Source organism: Zootoca vivipara, chromosome Z (genome assembly GCF_963506605.1).
Source record: "Zootoca vivipara chromosome Z, rZooViv1.1, whole genome shotgun sequence".
Taxonomy (NCBI): Eukaryota; Metazoa; Chordata; class Lepidosauria; order Squamata; family Lacertidae; genus Zootoca; species Zootoca vivipara.
Genome location: NC_083294.1, coordinates 21,259,285 through 21,283,988, shown reverse-complemented (window position 1 = coordinate 21,283,988; position 24,704 = coordinate 21,259,285). Strand labels below are relative to the sequence as shown.

The 24,704-nt window shown below is 43.8% G+C and overlaps 1 protein-coding gene across 1 annotated transcript in view; it reads left to right on the top strand.

Moving 5' to 3' along the window:
* The window catches only part of SLC16A2 (solute carrier family 16 member 2), a 103,762-nt gene extending 82,295 nt beyond the window's left edge, over positions 1-21,467 (top strand). Inside the window, exons 3-6 of the mRNA XM_035113528.2 lie at positions 7,848-8,310; positions 11,240-11,383; positions 11,782-12,010; positions 12,318-21,467. Coding sequence (XP_034969419.1) covers positions 7,848-8,310; positions 11,240-11,383; positions 11,782-12,010; positions 12,318-12,538 — 1,057 coding nt within the window. The 3' untranslated portion in view covers positions 12,539-21,467. The remainder of the gene's footprint in view (positions 1-7,847; positions 8,311-11,239; positions 11,384-11,781; positions 12,011-12,317) is intronic.
* Positions 21,468-24,704: the final 3,237 nt, after the last annotated feature.

Genomic DNA, 24,704 nt, shown 5'->3' with positions numbered 1-24,704 from the left:
GCACATTCAAGAAGCTCAGCCTATTGCCCTCCTGTGATACCTGGCTCTAGCCAGCCTGAAACATGGAGCCTTCTAGTTATTTTAGAGACTTGCAAAGGGCACCTTTCCCCTCTTCTCACCTCATCCAAGCTCCTCCTGCACCCCATCCACCCTTGGTGCTGTGCGGTATAGTACAAAACGGCTCAGGATCCAAGCTGTCTGCCAGATATTTGGGTTTACAGTATTGTTGCTACTAAGATGCAAGAGGAAAGGATACATTTCAGCCTCATCACGTACACATTCCCTTCACAACCCTACTGCTCAACCCCAGGGTATTATTAGGCTCAGCCAGCCTAGTTCTCTCTTCCCCTTCTCCTCATTTACCCAACCCCAGCTGACTCTCAGTGTCCTTCAGCCATAAACGTAATTCTTAGGCTTTCACAGCCCGCCTAACTGTAAACACTTTGGTTGTTTCAATGAAGTCCTATTCAGAGGAAACCCACTGAAATGGATAAACCTAGTCAGTCATGTCCGTTAACTTCTTTAATTTTATTGGTTTTTCACATAATGCAATAGAAGATTCAAAATGTAGAACAAAGAGAGAACAAAACATATAAAATCCTGGAAGTAAATAAAATAGTATACCTAATAGGAGATAAAGTAACAAGAAAGGAGCGACAATGCACATCAAATAAATAAGGTGGCCCCCACTATTTCCAATATAAGTATTATGTGTCCCAACAAGGAAGGTAGCAAAGTTTGTTGTAATAGTTTGCATTGCTATAGGAGAGGATTACTTCTACAGGATCTGGTTCTGCTTTTCCATTCTTAGCTCTTACGTGAGTCCAGGATTTTAACGAAGTGGTTGGGCAAGTCATATGGATCCCATCTCCCCCAAATCAAAGGCAGCCTCAAGAACAGAACTTCCTGTCATTGACATTCAGTGTGAACCCAAAAAGTTCCCTCTTCATGCAGTGAGGAGTTGCCTTTCTTGCTTTTATGTCCTATGCTTTCAGAAGCTTGCTTGGCCATTTAGATATTCATTTTTTAAAAATAAATCACATTTATTTATTTCTCCATGGAATTTATACTTGATTGTAAAAAAACACCAATGTCCCTCAAATCAGTTTACAAAAAGATAAAACAATAAAATTATCACTATGGGGGGAAATAACAACAATAATTTAAGACTCTTGAAAGGTTACAATAACAATAGACTAAACACAGATTAAAACTCGCACTGGCTTTCTAAACATCTGGATAGGCTTGTCTAAACAAAAACGTTTTTAGCAGGTGCCGCAAATAGTACAGTGCCTGCCTGGTATCAATAGGCAGGGAGTTCCAAAGTGTAGGTGCTGCCACACTAAATGATGGAGTTCATACAAATGTGGGTTTGTATTGGGCACCTGAAATAGTGCCAATACCACATATGGAAGTGGTTGGGGTAAGGTGATCTCGCAGGTAAACTGGTCTCAAGTTGTTAGGGGCTTTATATGCTGATCCCTGCAATGGGGTGAGCTCCCGTTGCTCGGTCCTAGCTCCTGCCAACCTAGCACATCAAAGTGCAAGTAGATAAATAAGGACTGCTCCGGCGGGAAGGTAAACGGTGTTTCCGTGTGCTGCTCTGGTTCACCAGAAGCAGCTTTGTCATGCTGCCCACATGACCCGGAAGCTGTCTGCGGACAAACGTCGGCTCCCTCGGCCTATAGAGCGAGATGAGCGCCGCAACCCCAGAGTCGGACACGACTGGACCTGATGGCCAGGGGCCCCTTTACCTTTACCTTTATGCTGATAGTAACATCTTGAACTTGGCCTGGTAGCTGATTAGCAGCCAGTGCAGATCTCTGAGCACAGATGCTGTATACTGACAAGGCCTCAACTCCTGTCAGCACTTGTGCTGCAGCATTCTGCAATAACTACAGCTCCTGGTCAAGCATAAGGGAAGCCCCACTTAAAACACATTGCAGTAATCTTTTCTCCAAGTAATATTCTCTTACTATTTAAATTAAATCTGCATGCCTAGGGAGTCCTCTGAGTATGCAGAAACTTTCAGTCAGCCTCATTTTGCTTTGAAATTTACAAGCACTCAGCCACCTATGTTCAAATGTTTAGTGACATAAAACTTTTCCCATGCCTTGTAGAGCATTTCAACCACTATGGTGCTGCTCTTCAGATGTCGTGGCCTATAACTCTCATCATCCTTGGCCATTGACCATGCTGGTTGAAGATTATGACCGTGGTAGTTCAAAACATTTAGAGAGGACCATCATGGTGGTTGTCCTGGTTTAAGGTTTTAGTGCCAGTTGAATGCTAGAGGGATTTGGGCCCACCACCAAGTTCGACTGAAGCAAGATGAGCATATTCTGAAAGCTGTTGGGTCCTTTCAGGGATTGTCCATACTTACTTATCCTCTGCCCTGAAAGCTGGGGTCCAAGTGGTTTTCCCCTTGCCCCGCTCCTTTCTCAGGGAAAACCTGCTCTTCAGTGCTCAATCAGAGCAAATAATAGCCTTCTGCCTACTTGAAAATAGGCCATCTCCTCTGAACTATAGCCCAGATGGTAACATCCTTCAGCTTTCAAAAGAAGATTTTTTTCCACCACACTAAAGTAATTAATAACTGCTAAACGCAACATTAACATTAAAAAGCAGAGGAGGTTTGTGTTTTTATGTTAGCCAGAACACAATGACAAATGGCCCTTGCAAGCTTTGCTTGGCTATGCATACTAAAAGGAAACATCAGGATGTTGAATGGTTTTTTTTAGCAAAGAATGCATTATTGCCATAAAATTCTTATTTTCCCCTCAGCAATGTGCTGTTCCGACCAAAACACAGAGTTATTCTGTTTATTTTTAGGGTTTCAAAATATCTGAGGCTTTCATGCTTGCTGCAAGTTGCAGGTTAGATTTTCAACAGATTTCCAGGCCAGCACAATTGAAACCATTCAGTCTTCCTCTAGCTTTGAAGCATCATTGGGCGGCCAAGAATTCCATTCCATTTGTCCTTTATAACCTGTAACTACTCCAGCCAAGCTTCAAATTATAGGCTATGACCAGAATCCTCAAGTTTAAAACAACAACAACACCAAAAACTGCTGGAAAATAATGGAAATAAATCATGTTGTTATGACATACCACTTTTATGTAACATCGTACACTTTCTTAAAATCTCTGGATACAATCCAGCCATAATTAGGCACTGTTAAGAGATTATGTAAATGTTGACTTCATTGTATTGGCTTGTATTAAATTCAGATTTCATTTTCAACTCCACTCACTTCAAGCAAGAGAGCTAAGCACTTATTGTAAACAAGTGGTATTTTTTTAAAAAAAGGTGAATAAAAAAATTAAGACATGTTTAAAGTGTCCCACTAAAATAATCAAGATTAAAATGCCACAGCTTTGGCTCCATCCCATCCAGTATTCAGCTCCAGAAGAGAAAGCAGGCGATATTGCCCAACTTAAGCCTTAAAAGTTCAGTCGTACCTGGACGCAGATGGCGCTGTGGGTTAAACCACAGAGCCTAGGGCTTGCCGATCAGAGGTCGGTGGTTCAAATCCCAGCGACAGGGTGAGCTCCTGTTGCTCGGTCCCAGCTCCTGCCAACCTAGCAGTTCGAAAGCACGTCAAAGTGTAAGTAGATAAATAGGTACCGCTACCTTGGAAAAGACCCTGATGTTGGGAAAGATGGAGGGCACTAGGAGAAGGGGACGACAGAGGACAAGATGGTTGGACAGTGTTCTCGAAGCTACGAACATGAGTTTGACCAAACTGCGGGAGGCAGTGCAAGACAGGAGTGCCTGGCGTGCTATGGTCCATGGGGTCACGAAGAGTCGGACACGACTAAACGACTAAACAACAACAACAACAGCGGGAAGGTAAACGGCATTTCCATGTGCTGCTCTGGTTCACCAGAAGCGGCTTTGTCATGCTGGTCACATGACCTGGAAGCTGTATGCCAGTTCCCTTAGCCAATAACGTGAGATGAGCGCGCAACCCCAGAGTCGGTCACGACTGGACCTAATGGTCAGGGGTCCCTTTACCTTTACCTTACCTTGGTTTTCAAACAGCCTAGTTCTCAAACGTTTTGGCTCCCAAATGATTGAAACCCGGAAGTGACTGTTCTGGTTTTCGAACGTTCTTTTAGAAGCTGAACATCCGATGGGACTTCCGCGGCTTCCGATTGACTGCAGGAGCTTCCTGCAGCCAATCAGAAGCCCTGCTTTGGAAGTTGAACGGAATTCCGGAACAGATTCCATTCGACTTCCAAGGTACGACTGTATTGGAGAGATAATCTAAACATGAGGGCCAGGCAGAGGACTCCTCCACACTGTTGTCAGTACTGCAGCTGCTTTCTGCTGCACAATTCTTGACACAATAGTGCATTAATGGTGAATTTGTTCTGCTTTATTACTTGTTCTGCAATGTTTCCCTAATGCTACCACATTATTGCTATCAAGAGGGACCGCAGCACAAAAAAGTGGGCCAACCCCCCCCCCCAGAATATTTTATTTATTTATTGGGAAGTTTTAGAATGTGTACTGATTGGCTACAAGGCAGTATGACTGGCCCAAAACATTTGCAGGCCAAACATCTTTGAAAGTGGGGGTTAATTTTTAACACAGAAAGTTGCCAATTTAGTTCATCTAGCCAAGTATTGTCTGGTCCTGATGGACAGCAGTTTCTCCAGTGCCTCAAGAAGGGTCCGTTTCAGCCCTGTCACATGAGTGGTGGCCTTTTTGTAACTAAAGGTGCTAAGAATTGGACCTAGTATTTATGTGTGTTGCAACTCAGCTATGATACCTGTTCCTTGATACCCTTTGAGATGGCATGGAGTTGTAAATGGATGACATGGAATGAGATGACACCTCAGTGTGCAATACCCCTTTCTGTACAATACTCCCCCAATTCTTGGTAGTTCCTCCACCCTCAGAAGTTTGAATGTGTTTGCATGCCCTCCAACATTTCTCCAATGAAAATAGGAATGTGTTGTTGTTGTTGTTGTTGTTGTTGTTGTTGTTGTTGTTGTACCCTGCCCATCTGACTGGGTTGCCCCAGCCACTCTGGGCGACTTCTAACATATATAAAAACATGATAAAACATTAAACATAAACAAACTTCCCTGTGCAGCATTGCCTTCAAGTGTCTTCTAAAGGTTGTATGTCACTTATTTCCTTGGATCAGGGGTTGCATAACTCCAAACCCTCTAACATTTTCCCAATGAAAATAGGGACGTCCTAAGGAAAAGTGGGACATTCTGGGATCAAATCAGAAGTGTGGCATCCTCTGTAAATATGGGACTGTCCCTGGAAAACAGGGACACTTGGAGGCTCTGTGTTTTGTGGCCCAGGAGAGTGCATTTTCCATGGCAGCTCCTCAACTGTGGAACTCGTGAAGGTGCATCTGGCCCCCTCATTATACAGCTTCCAAACGATGCTGAAGACGCATCTCTTCACTCAGACTTTTGACACTCGAGATACATCTTTTTAGGGACCAACTTATAATTTTAAGTTGTTTTAAACTGTTTTTTAATAATGTGTAGTTTTGTTTTTAATAGTAGTATTGTGCCTTAATTACTGCAACCCACCCTGGGAAGGGCAGGTAATAAGAAAAAGAAAAAGAATACACATACCCCATGGTCAACAGACTTGTGCTGCTTTGTCAGGGGATTCAGATCATGTTCTGAGATGGCAAATTAGGCTTAGCTATGGCTTTGTCATCTCAAGAAAACTAAGCAAAATCATTTACTTGGAAGACACTTTCCCAAAGGGCCAATAGATCAAGGACTGCACAGAATTTTGCCGAGGGTTGCACAGAATATTTGAGAATCTGCCAAACACCTGCACCACAGCAGGGGGGTCTGCTAAGAACCTGCTGCAATGAGGAGGTAGACTCACTGAAGGAGGAGTGGCATGGAGGGCATCCTTCCCAATGAGCCTAAAATCTGTGCTTTGCTTGATTCTGATACGGGGCGTTGACTTCATTTCAGCTAGCCTTGAAAACTTTCATTTTTGAAAGCTGAGCTGTGAGGGAAGAAGTGAGTGGAGATCTGAATCTGTTCTGGGATCTGTTCTCCATCTCTGCACATTGGCACAGTACAGTTTGCATTTTTATAGTCCAGAGAAGAGTTTCGCCTTTGAAGTAGCTGAGCGCTGAAGTTTTTAGTGGCTCTGATGTTGTGCTTCTCCCAAGGTGTCTCTGATGTGGTTCTGGAAGAACTGAAAATTGGCTTTCAGGACAGCCTTTGAATAGCATCAGGTAGAAATTGTGTGTCTCTTTGTGCTTGAGTAGCCAAGGAGAAAGGCATGTCATGGAATAAATGATACCCTCATAAACATTTTATTAATTTCCTCTTGCCTCATTTCTTGTGGGAGGACCACCTATACCTGCCTTATTAGGAGCAATTTATGAATGTTCTGTTTTTAGAAAAGAATAAGATGTTTTTTTTAAGCCAATTTCCTTCCACAGTACATTACAAGATCAACAGACAGGACTTTGTTCAGCCTTCTGCTGAAATGCAGAGCGGATGAAGCTGTATGGTTATCCTTCTGAGATGAATGGCATCTCCTTCTGGCAGCCATCTTGTTATTACTTTTTTTTAAAAGTCTTAGTAGTTGAAAGTATTGGAGTGATGCTGGTAGAGATTGCTAACCTCTGAGGTGCTTGCAAGCAGGGCTGCCATTGCCCTGCTCCATTCCTGCACTGCAAGCTGACTGAATAGCCATTCCTTCTCCGCAGGTAATCCTGGTATCTGTAGTTCTGCATCAAGAGCTGTGGGGGGGAGCGAAGATTAGAGATTAGGGATTCTCAACACAACAGTTTACCAAACTATAACTCCCAGTGTTGTAGTGCAGATATGTCTACATAAAAGAGGAAGGCTCTGTGGACCAGAGCAGGATGAGTCTGATGTCAGAGATAAACTCAGATTTCTGTCGTAGCACCACAACAGCTACCCCAGTCTATAGAATACTCTCCTCGGGGAGCCCTGCCTGGTGCCAACTTCCTCATCTTTTCAGCACCAGGCAAATAAATTTTTGCTCCCCTGGGCATTTGAGTAACATCATTGGCTGGATGAGGTGCTCTTCTTTCCTTTAGGGTGTGTGTTCAGCTTAGATTAAGATGGTATGTTTGAGAAGAGCCCTTTTATGATACAGTACTGTATCCTTGAATCTGTTTTTAATGTGCTTATCTGATATTCCCTATTTTCCTTTTACTTTGATTAAGTTTACTAAACCTAAGTTGTTAAACTTAGGTTTAGTAAGTTTAAAGATGTCCCCACCTACCTGAGGTGCATCTGAAACCCTCATTGTAGAGCTTTCGACGAATGCTGAAGACACACCTTTTTGCCCTGGCTTTGTACATGTGAGGTGTATGTTTTTAGTCCCCCCCTTTATTTCTATGATTGCAAGTCATTTGAAATAGTTTTTTTAATGTTGTGTTTTAATTGTTGTAACTCACCCTGAGACCTTGGGGTGAGGAGTGGGTAAACAACAACAACAACAACAACAACAACAACAACAACAACAACAACATCCCTCCTTTCCCCAACAACAACCCTCGTTTTCCCCCAAACTCAAGGCAGCTTACACAAATTCAGACAAAACAGATAAATTACAGAAAAGCTGAAAACATATAAAAGATAATAATTGAAAGATAATTGAACCCTAACAGGATTAAAACAATATTAAAATCAAATATATTAGAATACAGATAATAAAAACAGCACAGCACTATTGAAAGCCCTTTCTTTAAAAAATAACAGTCAGTTCCTAAAGGCCTGTCAGAATAAAATAGGCTTCATCAGATGGCGTGAGAACTACGACATGACGGTGCCGATGATGGAAAGTAACTGTTGTTTATTTGTTTCCAACAGGTCTCTTGAAGTCCGTTATTTCACTTACGGAATCCTCTTCGGCTGTGGCAGCTCCTTTGCCTTCCAGCCATCTCTGGTCATCCTTGGTCACTACTTCAAGCGGCGCCTAGGCTTGGCTAATGGCCTGGTGACGGCTGGCAGCTGCGTCTTCTCCATGGGCCTTCCCTTCCTCTTGAAGATTGTTGGAAGGGCCATTGGGCTGGCCCACACTTTCCAAGTTCTCAGCGCCTTTATGCTCGTCCAGATCTTCTTGTCCCTAACTTTCCGCCCCATGTTCCCTTCGACCTCTGACCCCCACGATGTGGAGCACGTGAAGCTAGACAGCCGGAGCTGGCGGCAGCAGTGTGCATCGCAGATGCGGAAGTATTTCAGCCTGAGGGTCTTCAGGAAAAAGACCTACCGGATCTGGGCTTTTGGGATTGCGACTGCCGTTCTGGGGTACTTTGTACCTTACATGCATCTGGTGAGAGGAGGAGGAGACAGTTGGGGGCCGGGAAAGGTTGATATAAGGGAGTGAGGGATGGTGAAGGTGGTTCAGATGCCAGTGTGATTAGTTTTTGATGAGGAAGCTCCACAGGAACACAGCCAATCTGAGCAGGAGGGAAGATTGTGAGACTAATTCGGATTGGCTGACTTTCCTCCTACCTGGTGAGACTGTAAAATTGGTACATTGCCACTGAGGGAAATTTCATAATTACAATTGCGGGTTACACAGATTCTTTATTGCATGCCAGTGCTTGAGAGACTTCCCTGTTATTACAAGCCACCAAAAATAGTTCATTGAAAGTCAGCCAAGTTGGAAACATAAGAGCTATCCTGAAACTCAACATCTTGAGAGCATTCTGCTGCCTCATCAATGGATCCAGCACTGTAGTTAAAGTGAAGGAAAACAGTTCTCTTTGCTTAGTGCTGAGTGACATGAGATGCTGTAAGTCACAAAGCAGATATCATCTTTCCCATTTGTTTGCTTGCTAAACTTCTACAACATATCAGGAAAAGAAGAACAAGCAACAACAGCACCAGCCTCCCCCATAACAGTGCTAGAATACTTTGACAGCATGTTAACAGTAAACAAAACAAGACTCCAACCTACTGACTAGCAGATAAAAATAAAAACTCAACACCAAGAGTGTTGGACTAGGACCTGGGAGACCAGGGTTTGAATCCCCACAGAGCCATGAATCTCACTGGGTGACCTTGGACCAGTCACTGTACCTCAGCCTAACCTACGTCACAGGGTTGTTGTGGAGTTTAAATGAGGGGGGAGAACCATGTAAGCTGCTTTAAACTCCTTGGAAGAAAAGGTGGATATAAATGCAATAAATAGTAACAGCAACAATATCCTCCCTAGCCCCAAAATCACTCACATTAACCCATTTTTCTTCTTTTAAATCTCCCCACCCCACCCAGGAGTCTGGCATTAAGGCCAGCTGCTGTAAAGTTGTGGTAGGTGAGTCCAGGGTCCTCCAAGAATGGTCCAGCACCTCTCCTCTAATTTCAGGGGGAGCAGTTTCACCTGCTCTGTACTTGTTTTGGGTGTTGCTGTTCTCCTGCTGCTGGAGGTTAATTTATTCAGTGATGTGAGATTTGAAGTCATCTTATTTATTTGTTATATTGTTCTGTATTGTATTGCGCTTATTAGTATTTTAATATATGTGGAGTGTCTTATTTGAGTTGAGTTGATATAGCAACCGAGAAATTGCGTTGTTCCCGCAAGGGGACAATGACAATAAATATTTATTCTATTCTATTTATTTATTCTATTCTAATCACGGCAACTGAAAATACTTCTTCAATAGGATTGAGCACTATATCCTAGGCATTGTCATCCATTTTTAAAGTGAAATTTCTGCTTTTTTGCCATTAAAGTGGTTGGTTAGAAACAAGCTTGTCTTTTAAGCCTTTCCAAAGCAGATGCCTTCCAGATGTTTTGGGCTGCAACTCCCATCAGCCCCAACCAAACAGCCATGCAAGGACTTTGCTGCCCTTCCTATCACTCTGGTGTGGAATCCCAGGATTGTGTACTGGGCAACTGAGTAGGGCATCAAAAGTCTTTCAGAATCCCTTCAAGATCCCCTTCAGTGTGCTAATTGATATATACAGTACAGTGGTGCCTCGCTAGACGAATTTAATTCGTTCCACGGGTCTTTTCTTATAATGAAAAGTTCGTCTAGCGAATCCCATAGGAATGCACTGAATTTTTTTGAATTTTTTTTTTGCCCATAGGAACGCATTAATTGAATTTCAATGCATTCCCTTGGGAAACCGCGATTCGCTAGACGAATTTTTCATAAAACAAATTCATCTAGCGAGGCAACCTCCGTTCGAAAAATCCTTTCGTTAAGGAGAAATTTCGTTAAGCAGGGCATTCGTTAAGCGAGGCACCACTGTACTTCATTTTCTCTCTGCAGAAACCCAAGGAGATGTTGTGCCTGCATAGTGTACCATGTGGGAACCTTCTAGGACAGGGTAGGGCATTGCACATTCTTCAAAGCCTGTTGGAGATTATAGATTATGGCCAGAGAGTGTGCAAAATCGATATATGCATATTCCCCAAGACCTGTTGGGATTATGCATAATGACTGGTGAATGTACAATTTTTTGTTTATGTATATATATATAGATGTTCTCTAAGGGATGCTGGGGCTTACATATGTTGACCAGGAAATTATACCCTTCCCTCTTCATGGCTGGATTATGTGCACATACTCCATGAGGCCCAGTTGTTATGCACATTAACCACCCAATTTACCTCCCCCTTAACATGTGGTGATAGGAACATCACATTATGACTGTGAGGTGGGTGAGTCACCATGTGGAGCTGCTTTAAGGGTCTCTGGTTCCAAAGGTCCCCTTAGGCTAGACTTCAGCTTCCAGTTCCTAAAGGCTCAGTACAAGACAAAGGATTGTATGCAAGCTGTCCCAGTCATGGTGCCAAACTATACCTCTCTGGGGAGCCAAAATCCGAGTGGCACATGCTTTTGTTTCATGGAGCCATTCTCATGATTGACAACTTTCTGGTCCTCAGGGCCCAGACGATGCTGCGAAGGAGAGGAAGAAAATAAACATCAAACATTATGAATGAAATAAAAAGATAGGATCTGCGTCAACACTTGATCATTGAAGGTGCTATTGTTACAATGCTTAGCATATAAGGGGTGACTGTGGCAAAAAAATTAATTCAGAGCAACGGACAGCCTTGCTAGTGAGGCAGATCGTTGGAGCTCCTCAATCCATAATTCACTGCTAACCCAAACATTGTCTCTGCTGCTGTGGTCCATTCACACAGGAGGTCCCAGGGGTTGCTTTTGCTTCAAGCTCCTGCAGGTGAAGCCCACTGTAACAAATGCACACCTGATGTCCTTGTTCCCTCTATCTCCTCACTTTCCTAGGTGAAGTACGTGGAAGAGGAGTTCAAGGAAACAGAAAGGGCATGGATTCTGCTGCTTTGCATTGGAGCTACATCAGGGGTTGGGCGTTTGGCTTCAGGGCCAATAAGTGATCTCATCCATGGGCCAAAGAAGATTTACCTACAGGTAGGCAATGAATCTCTGAGTTGTTACAGCATTTATAGTATTGAAGGACCACTTCCAGTCCGCCTCTTCAAAGAATCTTTTGGGAAGGCCGTCCATTTCTTCATGGCCCAGTCAGTGACCTCCTGCCTTCAGAGTGCAGGTGCTCTGTGCATTTAAGCCCTTCCTACTGGTGATACTTTTAATATTTAACTGGAGCATCTGTGAGAGGGGTGAGTTGTCTGGCCCCCAGATCACTGATGAGGATAGAGTCACTGGGCCCTGAGAATACACAAATCAGCCACCCTTCCTCTTCAGTGCTATTCCTAGTTTGCAGTCCTTCCAGTCTTTTAATCCCCTTGGGCGTGGTGGAATCGCTCCAAGTTTGTTGCCTGAATGACATCAGTTTTTTGTCTCCTCAGGTTGCCTCCTTTATACTCTTGGGTATAATGTGCATGATGATCCCACAGTGCCAAGAGTTTTGGGGGGTCATTATTGTCTGCCTTTTCCTTGGACTTTGTGATGGACTCTTCATAACCATTATGGCTCCCATTGCTTTTGAGCTGGTTGGGCCCATGCAGGCATCTCAAGCCATTGGTTATCTCTTGGGACTTATGGCCATTCCAATGACAGCAGGTCCCCCAATTGCAGGTAAGTGAATTGTCAGGCTGGGTTACCTTATCTAAGTAAATGGTTTTTGGAACGTCCAACAGAACTTCTCCCTGCAGGGGCATAAGCAATTGATAAAGGGTGTGCAGACTCATACTGGGCTCTTGCCTTATAGCCCAGAAATCTCCATGTAGTCGCAATTGGACCTGCACCAGTAGCAAAATGTGCCTGGCACCTGGGGAATTTGGAACGCTGTCCAAGTGGCACAGCCATGAGTGCATTCCAAAACAGGTGGAAGGCACCAGGTTGGCAAAAGCTGGTGATAAAACCATTCTCTCCTGTTTTGTAGGATATCTCGGTGAACATTTTCAGAATTACCACCTCGCCTTCTATTTTGCTGGCGTTCCTCCCATTGTTGGGGGTCTGGTTCTGTCTCTTGTTCCTCTGATTCATCAAAGACAGCTCAGGAAGAAGCGGCTGGATTCTGGGAAAGACAAGATGCTGGTTTCAGAGACCATTATGAATGGAGAGCTTCTCCCTGGTTCTCCAGCCATGGAGGCCCACATGTAAAGCCATCATTCAAATCTCCCAGTGCCCTGGTGCACACACTGTCACCACCAGCATTCTCTGGCACTGTACCTGAGCCCAGCCCTTCCCGAAGAGGAATCAAGCTTCTTCGATTGTAGGCAAGGACTGGTCAAGTAAGGACAATCCTGATTGGACAGCTTCACCTTTCAAGTTGATTCTGTTTGGCTCTCTCCCTTGAGAGAATTCTTGTAGCGCTATAACTTGTTTGCCCTGCTATGATCGTTGGCACAGCAATGGATTACACATAGGAAGGTGTTAAAAGTTTTTAACATAGATTTCCTCAGTCCAGCCCCCTCCTCTCCACCACCAAAATCCTAAAGCCATGCTTGGATATCTTGCCTTGAAAGTGGAGTTTAATCTCACTGTGAGATCCTTTGGGAGTTAATTTTGTATCAGCCAAATTCTCAAAAGTCTGAAACACTCAAGGAGGCTAAAAAAGGTAAATTCTGAATCATGTTTTTTTCTTTTGATTCTGACTCTGAAATTGTAAGAAAGCGTACTTGGTTTTTCCTAACAGCCTTTTTCAGATAACTTTTTTTGCCACCTACTTTACTAAATACATCCATCTGTCAAAAGGATCCCTCTCTGCTTCCTCCAATTCAACAGTCCCTGTGGCAGATATTGCTTCTCTCAAGGTATGCAGTCCAGTGTTTTCAGAATAGTGTTCTCCAACCATTGCCTGAGTGGGTTCCATTACATAGGAAAACAGATTTAACTCTTGAAAGTGTGGGTGGTGATGTCCAACTCAATAATACTTCCAGTTTGGCAAAATGTAGTTTATCTCTCTCCATTAATAACTCATTATCTTCAAAGCCGCCACCCTTCTGACTTGCAGATTTCATACAGGACCAGATTTAGAATAATTCTTTTACTAGAAATATTGCATTTGGGCCTCAAGGAGGACTGTTTCATAGGAATTGGTATGTGCATTTCTCTCCAAGATTGTTTCGACTAGAGTAGTTTGAGGTTAATGAAACCTCCCTCCTCTTTGCACAAGGACTTGAGGCATTCATTCCAATGCAGAATCTGCAACCCATGTGTGGAAACAGATTTTCTGCATGCAGAATTGTGTTGGGTGCCCAAGAACCCTCTGCGAGTGGGGCTGGGGGGGGGGGAGGACCAGCAGCTTGTTGCCACATGTGGGTCTTCACAGGCATCTCCATTTGGAAGCATGAAGATTGGTCTCCTAGGAACAGACTCTTCTTCCTGTGAACAGCAGCCGACATGTGCACAGGCTTCTGTTATACTTGGGAGTTCCCTGGATCAGGGTAATCTTTGTGTGGCAAAAGTTGTTCCTTAATCCCCTTGCAAAGGTAGCTAATCATCATGTTTCTTATGGTTCGGTCTGGGGTCATTGTTGTAGAAGCTCCCGAAGGCAGCCAGGCATTTGCCAAAATAAAAACTTTGCTTTAACCCCAGCTGAGATTTTGTGTTGGGTCATGCACTGATGTCTTTCTGCTTACTCACCTTTGACTTCTCCATCCAGTGTCACCTACCTCCTGGGAAAGGTCTGTTCGGGTGTTCATATGTGGGGGTTCAGTTCCAAGGGTTCTGTGTATACATGAAAATCATGTATACTCAAACCCTTGGAGGTGTAAGTGAGTGGTAGGGAGAGGAAGAACCCGTCCATACTCCCAGAGCCCACGTGCCAAGTGGGCCTTGCCTGGGAAGCAAGGTAGAAAGCTTAGAAGCTGTTTTCTGCCAGGTAAGGCCCTCTCAGCAGGCAAGCTCTGGAAGGTTAAGGATGCTTGCATGAGATCTTGCAGGGACTCAGATGGCACTGTGAAATCTTATGCAAGCATTCCTGAGCCAGCGCACTGAGCAGGCCTTAGACCTCAAGCAAAGCAGAGCTTAAAAGTTCTTTATACGCCAGGTAACCCCAAGCAGACCTGGCACAAAGAGTGCCTTTAAATTCTCTGCCTTGCTTGGATTTGACTTGCACTATTTCAGCACGCCTCCCTTCAGCTGCATATGGTTGAAATCACGCCTTTTCATGTCTGCATCTTTATTTCGAGAGTATGGAATAAGATAGAGGGATATTAAGTGGACTAGGATCTGGGTTAACATCAGCCATGAAAACTCACTGTATGTGACCTTGAGCCAGCCACTGTCTCCGAGCCTTACCCATCTCACAGGGTTGCTGTGAGGCAGCACCTTGAGCTCCTTGGAGAAAAGGTGGAATAGATATAATGCAATACTGATAAATAAGGAGTGAACAAAACAAAAATGTTTCTCTCCAACCTGCTTTTTCCTGCTTTTGAACTGGGGAAGGTGAGCTGGGTGTGGAATAACGTGGGGAAAGCCTATCATAAAAATCAAAGGAAAAACCGGATCTGGGACACAATCAGCATATTTAGGGCTACAAACATTGGGCTTAATGGGCAGGTCATTCAGTATGTGGCTGTCTGCTAGGACAAGCTTGCTTGGCTGGGGTGTGCAGGCAGGGTGCAATCCATGATCCCATACTGCATATAGACTCTGCAAGCTGAGCTTCTGCACCACCTGCTTTTTGTCCCGACATCCTTCTTTTTGCGCCCAGTAGTGTTTGTGAACTGACCTCCTCTGTAGACTGCAAACAAGGTGGTCAGCTTGTGTGGGGACTGTACCACACTCCAGACCTCAGCAGGTGGTCCCATGATTGAATGCCTTTTAATATCACAGATGGGGAAAATAGAAAATACAGATAAGTATGGTAGATGTTAAAGGAAGACAAGGCTGGAACTGTAATTCCTTGACACTTCTTCTGTTTTTCTGTTTTGAATTATTTGCTATCCATGGGCGTTCAACCCAAATGAACCTCCTCCGCCCCACCCCACCTTCTGAAATGGTGCAGTTTACAATAAATTCCCCCACCACAATGAGAGCTGGGACCCAACCATTATACCCTTTCTGAGACCTTGTGCTCTGCACACCCACTGTGATAACAGTCATATTTCAGAGAGGTGGGCTGTATTGAGGGCAGGAAGAGCCTCAATTCCAGGCACCTGGGAAGCCACATTTCATCCACAGTACAGAATGGAAACAAGCCCCCAGAAACTCCCAGTGGGTTGGTTGTTATGCCAAGAATGTATGTGGCAGAGACAGTATTAAATAGTGGGAACCCTTTCTGAATCTACCAGAACTTGGCAGTGCCTCAGAAGCCTTATCTCCTTGTCAAGGGACATTTGTTTAATGTAGCCACTGAGTGCTGCTGGATTCAGAAAGCTACTGACATATAAAAAGAAAGTCCTTCTTCATGCAGTGCATTGTTAAACAATGGAGTTTTCTCCCACAGGAGGCAGTGATGGCCGCCAACCTAGAGGATAGGATAGGGCTATCCATGGCTACTAGCCATGAGGGCTGTGCTCAGCCTTCACGATCAGAGGCAGCTCTGCTTCTGAATACCAGATTCTGGAAACCCAGGAGGGAGGATGCTCTTGTGCTCGGGTCCTGGCCTCATCCAGCAGGGCTCTTATTATGTTCTACCGTATTGCCTCTCTTCTTAAGGTAATTTACTCAGAGTATTAGCCATCTGTAAGTTGCTTGGGCCTCATCCACTCAACTAACCCATGGAGGTATCAAAATCAATTGGGTCCTTCCCTATAAAGACCATTTAGAGAGTGAGAGAGGAGGGGGAATCATGTGTACGCTTCTCCCACCCACCTAGCTGCCCTTTTGTGTTCCAAACTGATATTCCTGGATATATTATGTATTCACAAGATATGCAGGACTTTTAAAAGAGAGAAAATCTAGTTGTAGTGTATTGGTTAGGAGACTGAGTTCAGGACTGAGAAGCCCTCCCTTCAGACCTCACCTCAGCCACAAACTCAATAGCTAGATATTAGTCTAAAGCTTTCCCCTTCCCCCAGTCAATTTGCAATATCAGGTCTACCGCCCTGCCTTTCAGGATTGTTGTATGATTTACAAGATAATGCATGTAAGGCACTATATAAATACTTACAATTATGCTTTCAATTTTTATCATATATTTCCACGAGCAGTCTTTGAACTTTGCTATGAATCTTACCCTCCACTTGCTGAAATAATCCCCAAACACACAATATGCTAGTCTGGGATCCAAAACAGTAGCTTTATCCTTGAAGCCAAGCCTGCAGTTCCCCATGTCAGGGCTGTTTTGATGTTGCAAATCTTCAGAGAAAATGCCCCCCCCCCATTTTCCTGCCTAGATCTTGAAGGCAAGAGTCTGGAAGAGGACTGTTTCACTCCTGTTCCTGACCTCTTCTTGCCAGTTTTCTGTGCTTTATGTTTAATGACTCTCCCTCATTAGATGGAAACAGCTACTGCCTCTGGTCTACTGCCAAAGGTAGATCATCGCTGCCCATAATATATGCCTGTTAGGATCTGCCATCATTGCCACATCATAACCACATGACAGAGGCAGCATTGTATAATGCTATCTGCAATCTGTGACTTACGAAATCCTCACCTGTCTCAGAGATAAACTGCTGAAATCAAAGTGAGAGCACAGTGATGTGTCATGCAGAAGCAAAGCTGTGAGTAGGTGGTGGGGCTCTGCTGGTGAATGTGGTGATCACATTCAGATAAGGCATGTTGGAGCCACGCTTTCTTGGTAGTTTTCACTCTTGAGTCTATAGCTCTAGGACAGGGGTCAGCAAACTTTTTCAGCAGGGGGCCTGTCCACTGTCCCTCAGACCTTGTGGGGGGCCGGACTATATTTTGAAAAAAATATATGAACAAATTCCTACGCCCCACAAATAACCCAGAGATGCATTTTAAATAAAAGAACACATTCTACTCATGTAAAAACATGCTGATTCCTGGACCGTCCGCGGGCCAGATTTAGAAGGCGATTGGGCCACATCCGGCCCCCGGGCCTTAGTTTGGGAACCCCTGCTCTAGGATGTTCAACAGTCATGAAAATAAAAGAGGCGTTTGACTGCCACTGCAGCACTCTGAGAGATTTAAATGCCATCCCCTGAGGAAGAGGAAGAAGAGAAGGTGAAGAAGATAAATGGCATACATGGTTGTTACCAAGGCTTTCAGTTTTGGGTTGCAAAACTGTGAGATATGGGGACAGTTGATGGTGTGGAGGGAACAGAAAATTCTAGTTCTAAATGCTGTGGTGGTTTGCCGAATGCCAAAGCTGGTGCTAGGAGGCGGTTTTTCCTTCTTTGTGATGCAATTTGTCCTCGCAAGATAATACTGTGACTGCAAAACACTAGACTGTTGGAGCTGGAGGTGCAGTTTGTGTAATCCTCTGATCAACATCAGTTTGGAAGTCCAATGATCACTTCCATTAAAGTCCCTGGAAGCCTTTTCAGAAGGACCCATTTTTTATTAGGATGAAATTTCCATGTGCCTGAGGGGGCAGAGGCTCAGGCAGGGCACAGAGTCGTCCAACATGGGGAGGAAACAGCCCCACGTGGTGCCCCGTCCCCCGTCTCCAGGTTGATTATGCCAACACGCGTTGTCCTCTCCCTTTCCCCTTGCAGAAGAAAAAGCATCAAGGCTGAATGTGAAATGTAGGGTTTTTTTACACAGTGTGATGCTTCCATGAGAGAGCCTGTGGTGGAAACAAATGAAATTTGTCACCTCAGAGAAAACCCTTCAAAACAAAACGTCTGTGTTTGATGGAGGCAGGGAATGGCTGCTGCCTTCACCTCCCGCTCATGGGTTTCAAGGTGGAATTTGGCAGACCAAATTGTTGGTGGGGAAATGAGCCCTCGGTCTAATCCTGCTCTTGTGGTCATACCTTCTTATCATACAACATAGTTTAACACACTACATAATTAGTATGAAGAATGACCTGCACTAGCAAAGGGTCTCTTCCTAAAGCTAAAAGGCACCCATCAGAAAGAAGTAGTGGAGCCAAGTGGATATGTATGCCAAGGATTATCTACAAAACCAGGCACACTGCCTCCGATTTTTTATTACATTGTGTGTGTGTGTGTTTTCTGATTACCCCCATCAGGTGGGATCTTTATATTTACATCACGGTTTGGGGACCAAATTCTACCCTGCCCCTCAACGGCATAGTCTTTACTTAGTAAAGAAAAGTTTTATTAAGTGCCTCAGAGTAGTAATTACAGGGGTAAGGAGAGAGTTGATGGGAAACGACTCTTAACTTAGATGAGATGGTGTGCACCTGGATCTAAATGGCTCTCACACACCATCTCTACAATGGACCAAATTGCAGTCCCAGCTTTAGCAAATTCAAACTCATTTCTTGCTTTTGCTCCCTGTTTCATCGCTTTCTTAGTTGTTTCTGTCGTGGGTGGATTTAAAAAAATTTTTCCAGACCTGGGCTTTAATTCTCCACTGCAGTGCATCTACAGAATTGCTGGTGTGCAGATTTGTTGGGAGTTTTGAAAAGCAATGGGAAGGCCTCCCAAGTCTAGCCCTAGAAATGTTTCTGCTGGAGGGGAAAATCAAGATGGAAAGATGGAGCTGAATGTTACTTCAGTGCTGGTACTCCACTGCATCTGAAGCAGCATGGTAGTTTGGTGCAGCTAGGACAAACTGTAGCTTACACCAACCAATGGGGAATGCCCAGCATGCTTAGGATGAATAGCCACGAGCTGTCCCAATATTTGTCACTTGGGGCTTCCATCTCACTTCCTAACAATAGAGCTGGTCATGCTAAGGGGTAGAGGTTGAAGGAGCCTTGATCTTCTCACTGATGAATCTGCTTGCCTCCCTGAAAACACTTGATTTCATGTCTCAGTGAAGCCCCAATACAACACATGAGCTTGCCTTCCCCCTAGTCAGTGGGAGTCTCTGCATGTACAATGTGAGATCAAAACCAGCCTTAAGGACTGTGCAATATCAGAAAGAAAACAGCTGCACAGATTGTTTTTTATTCCCAACTTGTGTTGATACACAATATTTTTTTCGGAGGAGCAGGGAATCTTATATGCAAATGCAAACAAACAAAAATACCCAGTATATACCCTGTTTTAATTGAAATTGTTGGCATTATTCATTACTAGTGGTTTTATTCTTTGTTGAGGCTCAGCAATTTAGGGCTCCCCATAAGGGTGGGAATGCTGAGTGTGCATGTTCATACAATATACCGGTAAACAGAATATATAAAATATTCTGATATTGTAATAGGATAAAAATTATATCCTCTGAAAATTAAGTATTTGGAAAGCACCTGAAAAACATATTCAAAAGTTTGCTTCTTTAAAAAAAAATGGAAGAAAATCTTTATATTTTGCTTCTGAAAGACTTGCCTCCAACAGGAGAAAAGTCAACACTTACTCCCTTTGCAGTCCCTTCTTTTGGTATGTTCAGCCTGTGCCATCAGTCCACAAAGCTATTAACCTTTCCCCTTGGTCCCTTCACCTTCCAGAGTTGAAGCTTAAGGCACAAGTAAGCTCCAATATCTTTCATTTCCCATAAGCTATTCTCAGAGAGAATCAAGGGAGCAGGCAGGATGTAACATCGAACTTGCAATCACATCAACTGGTGGGGGCAGGGAGCCATTTTTGTTGGTGCTCTAAAACACAAGGTGGCGAGATTTACCCTCCACAGTTTCAAAACTGTTGTGTCTGGGAGACCAGATTCCATTGCCGCAAGTTGAAGTTTTGCTTTTGATGTTAATGGCATCTTTAGGGTGGGGGTGGGGGTCTCATTGTGACTGCAGCAGGGAAGGAAAGGGCTCCCCAACGAAAACCTCTCCTGTTCACACACACATGCACACAAACCTGCCAGTGATGTGTTTAAAATCATGGTCTGTTTTGGCACTGAGACAAACTCCAAATCATCAACTTTCTTTGATGGCGACTTCCCTCCATACTGTGTTATGGCCTTGTTTCTCTGGGTACCATATTGTTTTTGCAAGTGTTTTTTTCTGGGTACCATGTTGAGTTCTTATAGAGTAAGTCAGTGGAGAATTAGCACCCCCTGCCACCCATTCAGAGACTGCAACTGCAGCTCTCTTGCTCCCTTGTGCCTTTTATGTCATTTGTGTCGAAGCAAGAGAACCACACTGTCCTACTGTTTCTATATTGCACCCTGGTTATTTAATTTAGATCCTCATACTCTTGCATGAAATAAAACGTTGGCCAAGGAAAAGGCTGCTACCATCTGTTGCTCCATAGCTTGCCAGCAGTCTGCTTAGCCACGCTTTTGCTTTCCTTATGTTTTTTTTAAAAAATCCATATCAGCATTTCCACATTATTATTACTATTATTATTAGTCTCCTGCTCAACATTCTAGATGAGAGCCTTGCACAATGGAATGAAATGCCAACTCTCAATAGCCATCTGCAGGAAATGTGGGGACCAGCCACTTGCAGATTTAATCTTAGCTTATTTGTCTGCCTTTGATGGTGGTTAGGACTGGTATGAACTAAGAGTGTCCTGTATTCTCATTCAACCTGTGTGACATGCATATTATTATTATTGTTATTATTATTAATTATTATTGTAATAATTAAAAATATCAATAAGATTTCCTAGCGGATTGTTTTCTACGTAGATGTCTAAACTGTATGTATAAAGATTTTAAATTTTTGCTGCTGTTGCATTTTTTCCAAAGTCCCCCCCCCCCGTTTGTCTCCAAATTCTCTGCCTGCCAAGACAATCGTATAAATCAAATGTTAAGTGTATTGTACTGCATTATGCTAAAGGAATGAAATGTTTTTGTACAGGGTTTTTTTCCCCTTTTATGTACAGTAGTTGTTGTGTTGACAGGGAGGAGAGTCGTCGTACTAGTCTGAGATCTTTGTTTCTGATCATCACAATTCACAGCTGGATTGAAATTGTGTTTCTTTGGTAAGAGTTTGCCCTTTTGTCTGAGTCCATCCACATTCTTCTGACTTTGAAATAACCAACTTTGCCTCAACCCCGGACTTTTGCCTGATGTGCACAGTAAATCAAGTTACTTAAGAAGAAATGCAATGTTTCACCACTTCGCAACTGATCTTCCCAGTGTATCGAAAGTCAGCAAACTCTTGTTTTTCCTGTAGCGGAATTTGTTAAAGGAGTAAAAAGAGGGGATTCTTGGGAAACATCTCGCTGTGTGTGTTTGTGTGTGCATTCCTCTGCACAGACAGGTGAAGGACAGTTGTATCACAACAAATCCCTCCTGAAAGGTTAATTTTTGTTTAAATGGACTTGCAGGGTGGCAGAACCTAAGCATGCTCCTTGAAGACTGTCTCAGGTCTCCCCCTACAGTGACTGTGTTGTTTCTCTTAGCCTCAGATAATGAAAGAGAGCCTGTGGTCACATCCACACCACACCACACATTTAAAGCACTTGTATATGACTTTAAGAACCACAGCTTCCCCCAAAGAATTTTGGGAAGTACAGATCATCCTAACAACTCTCAGCGTCCTTTAACAAACTTTGGTTCCCAGGAATCTTTGGGGGAACTTTGTCCCTTAAATTGATGGGGGGCAGTTAAGTGGATGGTGTGGGTGTTACCTTAGTAAGAATTGTGTTATATGTATTTAAGAGACAGGATGCTGCTTTTGTGATCCATGAAGCACTATTAGCTTCATGAAGATGGAACAACACAGGTTTGCACATTGATTTCTTCTATTTGAGCAAGTTTCTACTGCACCTCATGGCTGTGAAGATACTTTTCAGACACTGAAGCAACGTTCGACTGAAATCTCAGAAGCCAGAGGGGTATCTGAGGAAGACCTCTATGGGATGCAGGAGAGCCTCCAGTGCCTTGCAAGTTCCTCACCTTTCCCTGTGACCAGCAAAATTGGGTTGAATACTCACAATAGTAAAATGATGCAGGATACACAATGCAACATATTTTTATTGGGCAATTCATAAATGGAAATAAATAAATATATAAACGTGAGAAAATATGCAAATCCATTTGTTGGCATCATTTAGGTGGGGGGCCACAGAGTGAAGCTTTCCTCAGTTCAGAATTTTTAAAAAAAATTAGCAGTGCTGGGCCTTTGACCATACCACTTGCAACTCTCAGGTGGGACAGGGACCCTTTCATTCCTCTCTAATCCTAGCTGAAGGAGTAGGGAATATAGCTGCTCTTGCATCCTTTTAATGTTACACTGAGCAGTGCTATGAGCAGTGCTATGAGAAAGAATGTACAGGAACTCACAAGCCCCTTATGTGCTCCATGGGGTTTACTCTCAGAAAATGTTCACAGGTTTGCAGCTCATTAATTGCCCAAGCTTCTGTTGGTGATCTCTACTCTGGTCAGTTTCCCCACAAACATAGAATGTTAATTGCAGAATGTCTGGCTGGAGAGAAACCTTTTTGCCTGGTACCTAAAGATATGTAATGAAGGTCCCAGGCAAGCCTCCATGGAGAGAGCATTCCACAAATGGGGAGCCACTATTTGTTACCGTGTTGCCATCCTCTGGACTTCTTGTGGTGAAGGCACATGAAACACATGAAGAAGGGCCTCAAATGATGATGGCAGGGTCCAAGTCAGTTAATATGGAGAGAGGCAGTACTTGAGGTATCACAGTCCTGAGCCATTTAAGACTTTATAGGTCAAAACCAGCACTTTGAATTGGGCCTGGAAACTAATTGGCAGCCAATGCAGTCGAGCCGGAATCAATGTACTATGCTAAAACCATCTTCAGAAGCAACTCCATATATAATGTGTTGAAATCTAATCTAGAAGTTACCAGAGCATACATGACAGAATATAGGCTATCCCTGTCCAGAAAGGGGTGCAGCTGGGCCACCAGCTGAAGCTGATGGAAGTCACTCCATGCCACCAAGGGCCACCTGAGCCTCAAGCAATAGCTACTGTATAAATCCACCTGTACCCCCAAGCTACCGGTATGTATCTGCTCCTTCAGCAGAAGTGTAACCCCATCCAAAGCAGGTATTATCGCATCCATTCAGTCTAGGGAACTGTCCACTAACAATGCCTCCATCCTATCTGGATTGAGCGTCAGTTTGTTGGCTCTCATCCATTCCACTACCAAGGCAAGACAGCTGTCCAGCATATCCACTGCCACACCTAATTAATTTGCTAGTAAGTTTATAGTGTAAGAAATAAGGAGCTTCACATTCTGGAAAATGTGCCATTTCCAGGAAAATGCACACGGTGAAGGGATTTGGCAACTGGTCTGCCCTCCAGGCACATTAAATAAAATGCCAATACCAGGCACCCCATGTCAGACATTCCCAAAAACTGAAATGAGTTGCTTTCATTACAGATATGCTGGCAAAGGTGGTGATTTTCACAATTGCTTTGAATAATGTAGGCTTGCACTTCGCACCCAGCAGGAATAAGAGAAAATTGCACTGTAACCACTACAGTACTACATTGCCTTGCCAAAGACCCCTAAAGCCAGTAGGGACTAGCTTCCTGCACCAACTTTTATTGCCCTGCTTGATGGTCATGTAGGTACTCAGATTACAGTTTATGTTCAGTGTCCACAGATGTCAAGTAACAATGTGTATTGTATTTTTTTTTGTAGGGTAGATATTTGCAACAGTGCTATTACTTACTCTGTCAATGCTGTTGAGCTCCAGCTAGCTTAGTCAATGGATAAGGATGATTGGACTTCTAGTTAGCTGCCTCCACCATACTCAGTCACAGAATGACATGACATGGAACAGCTGCGGTGCTCTTCCTCTGACACCAATAAGCTTGCTTATGGCAGCAAGCAGCTCTTGAGCCAGACCATGGGGAGAGGTGGGAAGCGCCAGCAAACAATGATGTAGATAAACCCCAGCATGCAACAGAAGACTGTAGCTGCCATGACACTAAATGCAATACATTTGTTGACACTCTTAACAGCAGGCAGATAGCATGTCAAATAAAATACATTGGGGAAGTGGGTGGAGAGTGAAAGTGACTTACTGTGATTGCAGAGGTGGGGAACATGTAGCCCTTGTTGAACTTCAGCTCTCAGCAGCTAGCTTGGCCAATGGTCAGGGGTGATGGTAGCTGCACCCCAGCAACATCCGAAGGGCCTCCACAGGTTCCCCATCCCTGTGATAGAGCTTGTGGATGCCCAAGGCCAACCACATTCAGTTATGCTCTGGTCAATATATAGATTATTGCCAGGCAACTGCTCAAGGTGATAAGCCATTAAGGCTCATGGAGGCTACACACTGATAATCAAATATAAGGGAGAGATTCTGTCAGTACTGCTCAAGATCTCCTAATCCGCCCTTTCTCCATGTGGTGATCTCCATATGTTTTGTCATTTGGTTCTCAGCCCCAGCAGGTGTGG